Source organism: Bipolaris oryzae (assembly GCF_000523455.1).
Source record: "Bipolaris oryzae ATCC 44560 unplaced genomic scaffold scaffold_120, whole genome shotgun sequence".
Taxonomy (NCBI): domain Eukaryota; kingdom Fungi; phylum Ascomycota; class Dothideomycetes; order Pleosporales; family Pleosporaceae; genus Bipolaris; species Bipolaris oryzae.
This window is the reverse complement of record NW_006911396.1, coordinates 1-12,688: the sequence shown is the minus strand read 5'-3', so window position 1 is coordinate 12,688 and position 12,688 is coordinate 1. Positions and strand designations below refer to the sequence as shown.

The window sequence follows — 12,688 nt, the reverse complement described above, 5'->3', positions numbered from 1 at the left end:
TGAGCATCGGGATCTTCTCAAATAGATACCAGACTCAGCAGTGCTGATTGTTGTTGGGAAGGGCACAATGACCCCTGAGCGGGCCTCTCGTGTGATAAATTTGTCCTCTGCATATCTGCGTACAAGCACTGTGTTGCTGCAACAAGAACCTCCACGGTACTTGGCCAGCAAACATTTGTGTGTCTCAAGTCGAACGCTGACCAATGCATGTTGCAGAGAACGATACCATAATAGGAACGTTCCGCCGCCACTTCAATCTTGCCGTATGAGAACCATGGGTCCTCTAAAGCTCTCACGTCCACCTCCGCTTACGACTGCACCCGAAACATCGACAATCACCAATGGCGCGAAGAAACCATTTCGATTTTTGGATCTCCCAAAGGATATACGCCTCATGATATACGAGGAGCTGGGCATGAAAACGTATCGAGACAAGTTTCCTCTATGGTATGACCAACATCATGTGACGCTCGTCAATACAGTCACCCCAGGTCTCTCGATTCTCGCAACCAGCCGTCAGGTCAGATCAGAAGCATCTGCAGTCATTCTACCACGTCTGGGATTGATATTGCGCTCGCCGCCAGTCGTTGTCGTCCGAGCTGAGCACCTCATCAGCCTAGTCGAACTACGTGACTGCTTCCGTACTTTCCCCGGTACCAAGTTCATGGAGAAACTCATGTTCTGCCTGCATGATCCGAGAGCATTACCCAGAATGATACGTTATCGAAGCGGAAAACTTTCGGCGAGGCAATTGCGGAGAAGACTTCACTTGATATCGCTCATCGCAGTGGACGACGAAGCAAGTCTGAAAGCGTTTGTGCGATTCGCTCTCCGCGCCATGAAATATATAGAGAGAAACACCGCCGAGACCCGTTCTCTATACCCGCCACTTACGCTCGTGGTCGAACTTCCAGATACCTTTCAAGGAACTCCCGTCACAACTTCAACCTCCTTGGTGAAATGTCTCTCGTATAAACTCTTTTCCCCGTTGATTCCCACTCCGCCGCGACTGGTGACAAATCACGCGGGCATCTTGTGGCTGCTTCGCCGTTTCGCTGCCCACATCTCCAAGGCGTGCGAGCTGTGGCGCATAGTTTCGCTTATTGTGAAAATGAGACTGCTAGAAGAAGGATATACCGGGTTGCGACTCAGTGGACGCAGCGTTCAAAAAGCGATTTTTCGTGGTTTGGAAGAAGCGAGGAGTAACATACCGGGTATAGTACGTTATGGGGGACGGGCTTCGAGGGTGACGGACGAGATATAAGAGCAACAATCATGCTGGTTTTGGATTATGCGGAAGACTAGCTCGGATATTATCATAGTGGTATAGGAGGCAGATGGGACACAGTATTGCAGCGCTGCGGGGGTAAGCTTCCAAGTTGGGGTCAGTCACGGGATCACTGTCTATGTGGAAGCTGCTCGCCAGTAGGTAGTTGCATCTAGGCAAGCAGACGTAACATTTAGGTCGTAATGAGCAAAAGTCTTTGTTTACGCACTTGCTTAAGGGGGTTGCCTCATTTTGCCAGAGCCATCTTTCTGCCACTACACTCGTCTTTCTTCCACCACAACCATCTTCTCTTCTTGAAATCCGGATCTTCTTTGCCATTCACATCTACTTAACAACTCGACTTATGAAAACTATCGAAACCACTTCAACGCAGGCTTTACAATCAAACCAACACTTTTCTTTTTATACACAAGCCCAATGGCTCCATTGAGGGTAAAGTCTGGGTACTGTATGCGTGCAACTACCACATGGACATGATCTGGGTGCCAGTCTGGCGTCAGGTCTGCGAGAACGGTGTCTTCACCATTGTTACTACCGCAACTACTATCCTCTTCAGGGACTAATTGATTGGCTCCGAGGACGCAACATCAAGCGACGATGACGAACTCCTCCATACGGCCGTATAGCTGGAAAGTTAGCATAGTAGTGACACATACATGGTTAGTGCGAGACGGCACTATCTTGTTCTAGAGTCGCTTTGAAAGATCTGCAAGCAAGTACTAGTAGGTCTTTCTAAAGCTACATTAAGACTCACGTCAGCAGTTACACGCTTTCAATACGATGTCGGAAATTCTCGACATATTCCGAAAGAAAGTTCTCCCCCTGGCCAAAGTGGCATCCAAATTCACGCCCGGAGTCCGAGAAGGATCTCGCACCCTGCCATGAGCAAAAGAAGCCGAGTTTCAACTTTGCATCGATGGCGGTCACTACAGTCCTGACGACTAATGGTACAGAATTCTAATCTTGCTTCAACGTTGGCCGTCTTTCCCGGTTAAGTATCACTAACTATGTTAAGTGTTTAATAGTATTTCTACACTGCGAGAAGATACTCAATGCCGTCTCAAGAACTAAAGGCGAAAGACGCCGAATTCCAAATGTGCATCGATGGCGGTCAATACAACCTCGACGACAAAAAAACTCAATATTGTGCCACAAATCAACAAAGAAGCCAAGCCGCCGCGGCTCATCTAACATCACACTAAGAATTCACAACAGAAAAGTTTGATAAGGGGGTAAAGTAGATGATGAGCAAGGGGAGTTGGGGAGAGTGTTGTGCCGGTGCACAGGGTTACTAGTAGCTCTTGGGCAGCCACTCTACTACTTAGTCCTGAGAGTATAAGACAGAAACTTTCGTGTATAGTAAATGACTATTCAATTCTGCGATTTCTAATTTATCAATTCTGTATCTCTGTAGCCAGTCTCTCATCTCGATAGCTACGCACACTAGCAGATATTGGTTGAGGGTAAGGAATACTCGTATCCTCGATAGTAGCACTCGTGGTTCAGCACCTCCTACAATCTTTCGGTACTAGAAGTTTTCTGCGAGCAAGGCAATGAGAAGCTTAATGGATGGAGTGATGGTCTCGAAAGGAATAGCTCATGTGGTATTTGTATTGGACTGCTGCCTTGTATCGAACAAAGCGGCTCGGCAAGGTATTCGGTGGGCCTAGCTCGTAGCCTTGGCTTTACTTAGTTCTACACGAAAGAGGTGGATCGAATCGAGCTCAGTAAGTGGTATTTACCAACACGACACTGCTGTGAGTGAAGTGATAGTCCGGAAGGAATGGCTTTAACTTCATTCATTCCTCTAGATTGCATGGCCAGATTGCTCTGAAATCATCTTCACTTTGAAGATGGTCATTATCATCCGGCTGATCAAACTTGAGGATCTTCTGTAATAAATCCCTAAAAGTCTCTTGATGTGCAACCTTGGTATCTTCCAGTCTTGTAGGGGGACCTAGCCGTCATTGGCGGGGTTCAGTAGGGATACATAAATACACGATAGCTTCTATGACGCTTCAAAACGCTTATAGTCCTTTTGGTGAACAGCTAGTTCATCAGGGAGGGGTGGCGAAAATGGACACTGCGACGCAAACCCAGGATCTTCACAAAAGACGACAGCCCCGTCTTCCAGGTGAGATGACAGTATTGAAATGGTCGGAAATACTATTGTTCCATTGATCTCGCTGTGGAGAAATCCGCGGTGAATATCCTCAAGCATATGTGGTAGGCTTTAACATGTACTGAGATCAAAGGGTTCGGATTGAGGATGTCAGAAAGGTTAGGAGGAGGATGCGTATAGTCTGGAAACTGGTCCGCATACCAGAATGCCGGCTCAATGCTGGTAGACTGCTAATCTATAATGGCTGACACAATGGTTGGATCATCTTGTCACACAAATATGTTTCTTTTGTCCGGGCCGGGATGAAACATAGCAGGGCCGGCAGGACTTTGAATTTGAGGGCTTTTGCACATTTCCTTCAAAATTGCGCGACCCTGTTTGAGTAGGTTTTTTGTGTGCCTCAATGGACCCTTGGTAATGTGGGAGTTTCACAGCAGGTGCAGGAGGCGGTGTTCTCGAAATTCCGGAGTCGATGAGACCGTCCGCACAATCGGCCGAATCTATCACCGTACACTATGGTGAGATGTTTACAGTCATCAAAAGATATGGGCTGACTTATAAGGTCCTTAATTTGGGTTAACATGGTGATAGAATTTTAGGTGAGTAGGCATACGATTCCAGTACGTGTGCCCACAATGTGAGTCGATACAAAGAACTCTTTACCAAATGGGAGCTTTGACGGAGGAAGATACGGTGTTGCAGCAAATTACAGAATGCCATATGCTGGAAATCTGATGTTGGCCATCTCTGTGAGCTTTTTGGCGATCAGTGCTACGCGTCTGACTTGTTTGTCGAAATCCACAGTTGGTCCTGAAAAGTTTATACTTGTCATTTTGTGCTTACGACAGCTGAAGGTGCGTGTCTTGGACTGTCATCGAAGAGAATTGGGTAGCTTTGCGGGGCCAACTGAGGCGGTGGACATGGTCGAGAAGGAAAGAGTAAGTATACTGACCCACAAAATGAGGGGGAAAGGGCGGCCCGTGCAACGTTAGCGTGCCCTTGGCGTCGACCCTGCTTTTGCACACGTCCCACGGTATTCCTCGATCCTGAGTCCCTGATACCTTTTCCAATCCACTATGCAATGCAGCGAACCCATCCAGTAGTGTGGCGATTGGCGAGTTACTTACTATCACGCCGGTCCTCAAAGCGCTACCTAGGGCCTCCAATGCACCACGGTGCCGTTGCTTTTTACTCGACAGCTGATGACCCCGCACTCGAGGCCTGCGTCGATACCCACAGCTACAATGGTACAAGGACACATCGCGAATCGCAAACAGCGCACCAGCCCCACCCTTGATGCACGTTGCAATCACGCCACTATGCTCAAGCCACTCACACATAGCCACGGGGCGCACACCGGGGCCCCTGCATAGCTGAGGGATATCTATCTACTTATGTCAGATACTCGGCGCCGTTACATCTGGCCATCAGTGACTATGTTGTATCACGGTCTCGGTCAAGATCGCGTTGTTAGGCTTTGTTTGGTTGTACGACGTGAACAATGGCAGTATCCAAGCCGGATGACGGCAATGTGTCCGGTGAAGGCATGGTTATGCCACGTGTGACGAGGCAGTCAAGACCGATCCGCCTCCTCCGACAAATGTTCAACAAGTGGGGTCTAGTGGGGATTATGCGGTTTGGGTCGGCTTGGCTACGTGAGCCTCTTTTACTCCAGTGCTAAGGTAACTGTCGGACTAAACCTTCGCCACTTGTGTTCGTCGTCTACTATAAAGCCCAACATCTCCTTGCTATCTGTCCACTTTTTCTTCAACATCCGTCAAGTTTGAGCAACCCCGCACTCAAGACAAATTCCCCAAAAGCTCTCTTTCATCATGACTTTCTATCACACTGCCGAGAACATCCGTATTGAAGACGGCCACATCCTCAGGGCTCGTCTCCAAAGGGCTGACGGCGAATGGAACGACTCCGAGATCGACCTCAACTCGTGTATCGGCAATGACAATGGTAATTTGCTTCTGACGTCTAATTTGGCCTCGCTGACACTTTCAAGGTCACTTCATTTGGGACGGCGAGGGCTTTGCCGGTTCAGCAAGTAACATTCATTTTGCCTTAGAAGGTGATGGTGACGTTCCCGTTCTCCGCGCCAACTTGAGGGATGTCGATGGCAACGAAGAGAGCCGTGACATCAACCTGGGTGAGCGTATCACCAACGAAGATGGCAACTTTCGATTCAGTTAGTATCTCCAGCGCCCTCTGCAATAAACCCAAAAGCAGAGTGCTAACATATTTGCTAGGCTAAGCTAGCTTCAATGGCCATTTATATAAATAACAATGCATTATGATTTCACAAAATGTGCAAGAATATGCTCATCTAACACTCACTTCTGTGATGCACATCAAGCTTCTTGCTACTATACACTGCGGCTAGAAAGAGCGTTGTCATTGTAGTCATCAACAAGGTCTTCAAGGTACAACACGCGTAGGTTGATTGAACAGTGATATGGAGACACTAGTAGGTACGCGTGCATGTGTGGCTGTGCAACCTCAACACGACACTACTGGCGCCTATAGCCAATAGGTCTTATTTCGGACGTACTTTAGGTCTTACCCATAGCCCCTGCCAGCCCCTCGCACATTTCCCATCGCTTTTCCAGATAGATACAAGGCGGTTTCTTAGCGCTTATAGTTAATCCATGAGAGTTGTCATACCCAAGCAAATGATGTACATGCGTTATGAGCAACCCACGAATCTCCTAATAGCTTCTGTTAGTACACCCTCTCATTGCGCATTGGGCAATACAGTTTCTCAGGAGTGGTGAGCGCACAATATCCAATCTAATACCATATCAAGAAATGTATCAGTATGAAACTGACATGTACTCCTCTTTGCACTTGCTGTATTCTCACATCCGACGCATGAAAGTTTTGGCTGAACAGAGAAATTTGAGAGTACAGAATTTAACTGGTACGTGGTTATATGAAGATGCTAGCGGTAGAAACTTGCATGCTGTGATAGAGCAATATGTGGCCCGCTCGCAAATTTCTCCCTCGGTCAGTTTGAATGTCTTCGAAATGAACACATCGCGAAGCTAAGGGCCAAGAATCTACAGAGTAGACATGGATTTTTACGTTCTGTGCGCCGATAACGTTTTTGATTTTACAATTCGTAACCGTTAAACACTACGGCCCCGGTTGATGCGATTGCAGAGAAGTAGTACTTACCAAATCACGGTCCAGTCAAGTCCTTTGTGCACGTTTGTTTGGCAATCTTCGGGTCTATGCAGTACTTGGAGGTGTTGTGTACTTATCTTTTTGCGATATCGTTAAATACAACCGGCCGAATACGATTAGGCTATCCTACTCAAGTAGCAAGATAGGCTGATTTAGTGCGACACTAAAACTCAACACTACTGCAAACAAAGGGGTAAAGCCTCCGGGATTAGCCCACGATATTCACCCGGGATATTCACCGGTTCTCGAATAAGGTTCCATAAATTTGGATAGGTATATAAGTCGACCATTATCGCGTCACGCTACTAATAAAGAATTAACCAACAGTATTCCAAGTCAACCCAATAATCCCAGCAAACATGCAGCTCACTAGCATCACCGCCGTTCTCTCTGTACTCTCTGTAGCAGCCGCACAGGTCGGCAATTGGGTACGTTTTCCCATATAGTGTCTAGCAATTGACGCTAACAGCTCTAGAACTGTTACGGCCCAAACAGTAAAATTGGAGCTGAAATCCGAAAAATCAACCCGCTATTCGAATACGGAGCATGCCTCAACGATAAGACAAATGCAGTGCAGAGATGCAATAAAGTAAGGAGCAACTATACGAAAAACTTAGCGGAAAGATACTAAATACGTGATTAGAGCAATCCATGCAAGAAGGATTATAATGGTATAGTAGTCATTATGCAATATACAAAAAACGACTATGCTAATAAGTGAAATAGGCTGTTACGCATTCTCTGATGGAGTCACGGCTAACTGCTCCTAAAATACTGGTTCATAGGATTATGAGCGTTTTCCAGGTTGTGTCGTGCCGAAGCGTAGCTTAAGGGTAAAAGTTGGATATTGATAACGGTAGATGGAGCAGCTCTTTCTAAAAAAATAATGATAAAATCGCCTACATATCTACCGCGACCTACCTTCCTCCGACTGTGTGCAGATTTACTTGGGGTGACATCTCAAGACTAGCACAGTTACTAATGATCGTCGCAAGATCTAGTAGCATATAATTACTGCGATCTAGTCGTAGAATAGTGTATTCGTGGCAGATCGTCCGTGTGGTACGTATTGGCTGCATGTCATCGGTCCCTTGTTGCAAAACTACTGCCGATTGACTCTTCCAATTTCCTGTCTTGGGACTGATGTAAGCGGCTGCGGTAAAGTGGCAAGGGTCGTCATGTTATCGGCTGAGGAGAAGCTCGTTACTAATAACTTACCTATCACTGCTTCCCCTAACGGCATATGGAACACTAGTAAGGGGGTGATACAGACTAGGGTAGAGTGTAAGCGCTATACTGTATATGGTGTGACTTCTTTTTAGATTGCTAACAACAGCCTATTAGTATCTCCTTTTGCTTAAATCTGGTATAAAGTTATCCGGACAAAAGCCCAATTGTAATTTCCAGCGTCTTCATGTACAAAACTTTTGCCGGTAACCGCTGGTCATCCGAATGGGTGATGCATGGCCGGTAAAGCGCTCGTGAATGCTCGCACTGCATTTATGAATAGTGACAGAGCAGCCAATATGCCAACGCTGTGGATAGACAGGCCAACGAGATCCCAGGCCCGCCTCACCAGCACCAACGGCACGATGCCGCGCATACCGCTTCTATCAACCCAGTGAATCCCCGCTCCCATCGTGGGAGGATATATTCAGACAACCACATCAGTCGGCGGGGCCTGTCTGCAGAGGAGCCAGCGGCGAACAGTAAATACGTAGAAATCATTTCCGCTATTGTCTCTCCTGTCTCCGAACACGATTATGCATTCCTTATCACAAAGGCATTGTCCGGTTACTCTAACGCTCCAGTGTCAAATGCCACATCAAACTCCGTGAAGATATCAAAGGAATCAGATCAGCAGGAAATCTAGCGTCTGGCAGGAGTAATCAACTAATGAGGCAGCGGTCACTCGAATGTGATTCAGTTGTTACTGAACAACAACGCTGAGATCAAGAATCGCGGAGGTGGGTTAGGCATGAGAAATCGACCTTTGCTAAGGCACGGCCCAACCTATCAAGCAAGAATGACCACGCACGCTGGAAAATCTAGAAAACTGAAATCAAAAGACATTTACCATCCTGATGGCTTGAAAAAAAGTTCTATCTGCGCCCAGCCGAGACTGCGGGTGCACTTTGTACTTGTTGAACCATTTGGGTGGCAATGCTGATTACGATGACGGGGACAGTGAGGTTGTTAAGGATAGTGAACGGGATAATGATAGCGAGAAATTTGGTGACAGCAGCGAAGAAAGAAAAGTAAGGAAGGTTGTGGTAACGATAAAGAGAGGCATAGTGAAGACGATAACAATTATGAGAAGGGGCATGACGATGATAACGGAGACGACGACAAGAAAGAAGTCGATGATGATGACAAAAATTGTAGCAAGCGCCAACAACCTAAACCTCACCACTAAACACAATCTCTCTGCCAGACAAATTACTCAGTCTACTGGGGCGATGGGCTATCAAGCAACATTGTAGTGTATCAATTCTCGCGTGGGCGCTCAGACATCACAAAAATTAGAGTGGCTACCATCACAGTCATTCATAATTCTTAACGCGCTTGTTTGTACCTATTAAAGACAAAGCATTGTAGCCACTATCAAATCCAAACGTCATAGCTCAACTCTAACCTTCCGGTAAGTTTTCAGCTGCACAGGTCCAACAAGTCCAAACTCATGCCAGTCCTGGCTCGTATAGACAGTCTTATTCGTCGGGGCACCTCCAATACTCAAGACACTGTCAATGTTTACTTTGACAGCGTTGAACAGGGATGATGTCACTTCCACCTTTATGACGTTGTTGCCATTCTTAACCAGCTTGGAAACTTCAACAACAGGATTCGTCGGGTCGATGGCGGGGACTTGTTTGCCATTTAGCCACGCCTTGATGGTGTGGAGAATAGGGCCGAAGTCTAGCGTGATGGACGTGGAGCTGTCGGTTGAGATGTTGAAGTTCATGTTGTAGGTTCCGATGCCACTGACATGTTCGATACCTGGGATCTTCGTCCATGGTGCTAGTTGAGAAAGTGTGCCTACGTTGATCGTGGTGATGTTAGGGTCGACTGTAGCACGGTCGAGGATAGGCCCATAAGCTTGGACTGTAAGATTCCAGTGACCCAGGGTAGTAGCTGCTGGGCTTTGCGCGTTGGCTTTGGGAAGCGTGATGTGCTTGCCGTTGCTCAAGGACAACGACGCTGATGAGCTGTCGGAGATCAATGCCTCCAAGTAGTTGTCTTCTGTGAAATGGACGTTTTTCACATTAGAAGAATGACTGACTACGTTCTTTCCTGCTTGTGCTGGCGCAACAGCTTTGAATGCAACTATAGTTGTTTGATGGGTTTGTAGCGGGATGCTCAGATGGACGCCAGAAGAGCTTCTCTGAAAAGCTGCCGATGAGATCTGAGAACCAGTCCATGAATCCAAAATTTGGGGCACCAGATTCTTCTCGACATCAAATGTGATGTTGAACACTCCATCTGCTCCTTGGTTGTATAGATAGACATACTCGGCGTGCGACGTGGCGTCAGTCGTCCAAAAAGTGAAGAGGTCCGACGAATTGGTAGTACCCTCCACTCGAGTGCGAGCATGTACCCCATCTGCAGCAATTTTCGATGTGGAAAAGTCCTTGGTATCGAAAACGCGCACGTTCTTGTTTTGTAGTAGCTCATTGATATTTGCCGAGACCTCTTCTTGTCCGATAGATCCAACTGTGATGTTTGGAATTGTACCCACGATGTAAATAGGCAGTCCATTTTGTGCGAACTCCAGCAACGCTGCAGATGCATCCGGCGAGATGTGTGTCTGGTTGTGAATGAGGAGAGCCTTGTAAGCTGGTCCCTCGGGAGCAAGAACACCATCAACAACAACAGCTTGCTCAGAAACCAAATTCTTTGGCCCCAAGTACTCGTATGTATAACCTTTGATGTGTTAGTCCTGCCTTGTGATTGTTGAGTTGTTCATCTTACCGTTTGCGTTTGCGTCAGCTGTTGAATAAAGCTGTGCAAAGTCGTAGGGAATCTCATAGTAGTACAGAGCGAGGTCCACCTTGGGCGTACCGGATTGCATTATCAAGCTATTCCTCGCTGAATATGTGAACAGGTCATCAAGATGCGACCATGCTGGTTGCCTTTGATTCCACATTTCAGTGTACGCATATTGAAAAGGCGTGTATCCGGGCCATGTAGTCCCGACATATTCACCACTGTATGCATAGCCATGGACAACCATCGTGTTAACCCCTGTTGCGTAAGATTTGTCAAAAAGATTTTTCAGTTTGGGGACACGAAGGACGTATGCTGCTCCATTGATTGCGCCGATTTCAGTGGAGATAACATTTCGACCAGATAGATGAGCCGGGCCTACGAACTGCCGGTAGAGATCTATGTCGTCCTTAAACCCAAGGGACTCGAGTTCAGGTACTTGCACATGTGGTATAGCTTCTGCCTATTAATCGTCAGAGCCCGTTTCTATTGGGTGAAGAGGACTGTGCAGCGATGACATGCCAAATTGACTTACCATGTCAACAGGTTGGTTATAACCAGGCTGATTGGACAACTGGATCCCCTTGCTTGATGCCCATTTGGCATAGTGGTCAATGTGTTCTGTGTAGCCTTCGCTAAGAGCAACCTTGTAATCTTGAACATATGGGCCACCGTCCGTGAAATAGTCGCCAACCGTGTAGGTTATGTTGTAAGCGCCCCACAATGCATCCCACGAGTTCGTCGTGTGGAATAGAACTGGAAGGTACTTGTTGATACTATATCCGTGAATTCGCTCAAAACGCGAGGGAAGATCTGGTGTCCATGGAAGAGCGGCTTGGATCTCCATACTATCCTCCCACGCTTGGGAAAATGTCAGCGTATGTGTAAAGGTTAATTGCTGCAACACTCACCGTAGCTGGTGACTGTTTGAATGAGTCTAGATATTTCAGGGACGGACAGAATGTGCTGATCCCAAAAGTCTGTCGTCTTCTTTGCGCCGCTTGCACTCCAATGATCTACGATCCAAGAACCATTGCCCAGTGCAGTTGTGGCATTCTTAACTGATACGCAGCTTCGCTGGTTTGTATAACGCTCATACATGGCGAATAGGATCCATGTTCCGTTACCATTTGGAGCTGTCCATGTCAAAGCGCCGTTGTTCGTGACGTTAGTCAACTCAACTAAAGAGTCATGATCCAAAACCGTATAGGGAAGCTTGGAATATGGACCGTCCGCGAGATTACCTTCTGAGACAATTCTTCCAGCAACGACAGCCAGCAACTCGTTTGAACCCCACGGCTCTGGTGGGTTCATGAAGCCCGGAAGGAAGTTATAGTCAACGACAGGCTTGGGAACCTCACCAGAGAAAGTGACTCCTGATTTAATCTGGGTACTCCCGTACACAAGCGTCTTGGCTAAGCCGGGACTCTCAACCTCTGACGGCACTCCGGCGCCTTGGTTGGGACCGAAGGCAAAATCAAAGGCTAGCTGAAGCGTTGACGCGGTATCCAGGGCTGCCTGGAACAGTTTGTTGAAAGCGTCTGTACCAAATCCATATATAGACCAGTCGGTCAACGCAGGTCCCAATCCATAGTTGTAGAAAGGGAGGAACTCAAGACCACCACCTCCCACAGCGGCAATTTGACGGATATCGTTTTGAATGGATTCATGTGTAACGGATGCGTCAGGGAACCTATCGCCATGAGTAAAGTAAATAGGCAGCGGGGCTATCGGGCGATACACACCAGTATCGGAACTTAGGGCGGTATTTGTTTGGAGGGTTGCTGAATTGGGCAGTGACATTACTTGACGTAATGCTATGGACGGAAAGCCCTTGAGCTATAGGTAACAACAACGTGGAAATGAGCACTGGCTTCATTTTGCACGACAGGAGAGGAGGTAGTGCTCTGTCGCTGTGTTGTCGTCGAATATCGAGATATTTAAATGGTACTTTCGGAGACATGGCAATGACTTACTACCACGTGCCAGACCGGTCCCCGCATTTGATCCACATTGTATTCATTTATAAACTGTTATGCACAGTGTCGAGGCTAGAAGCCGATTGTGCAAGCGAGTGTATAAGTTAGGGAGCGAGTGTATAA

At 47.2% G+C, this 12,688-nt stretch overlaps 3 protein-coding genes across 3 annotated transcripts; 2 read left to right on the top strand and 1 right to left on the bottom strand.

Moving 5' to 3' along the window:
- Nucleotides 1-274: 274 nt before the first annotated feature.
- COCMIDRAFT_101585 (uncharacterized protein) lies at nt 275-1,264 on the top strand (the record flags this gene model as incomplete). Its single annotated transcript, XM_007692143.1, has 1 exon — nt 275-1,264. One exon carries the CDS (start codon nt 275-277, stop codon nt 1,262-1,264), a length of 990 nt encoding a protein of 329 aa, XP_007690333.1.
- Nucleotides 1,265-5,242: 3,978 nt separating this feature from the next.
- On the top strand, nt 5,243-5,609 carry COCMIDRAFT_38868 (uncharacterized protein; the record flags this gene model as incomplete). The annotated part of the gene is made up of 2 exons (XM_007692138.1): nt 5,243-5,375; nt 5,422-5,609. 2 exons carry the CDS (start codon nt 5,243-5,245, stop codon nt 5,607-5,609), a joined length of 321 nt encoding a protein of 106 aa, XP_007690328.1.
- Nucleotides 5,610-9,219: 3,610 nt separating this feature from the next.
- Nucleotides 9,220-12,465, bottom strand: COCMIDRAFT_7366 (uncharacterized protein; the record flags this gene model as incomplete). The annotated part of the gene is made up of 5 exons (XM_007692126.1): nt 9,220-10,523; nt 10,572-11,049; nt 11,122-11,447; nt 11,498-12,279; nt 12,332-12,465. 5 exons carry the CDS (start codon nt 12,463-12,465, stop codon nt 9,220-9,222), a joined length of 3,024 nt encoding a protein of 1,007 aa, XP_007690316.1.
- Nucleotides 12,466-12,688: the final 223 nt, after the last annotated feature.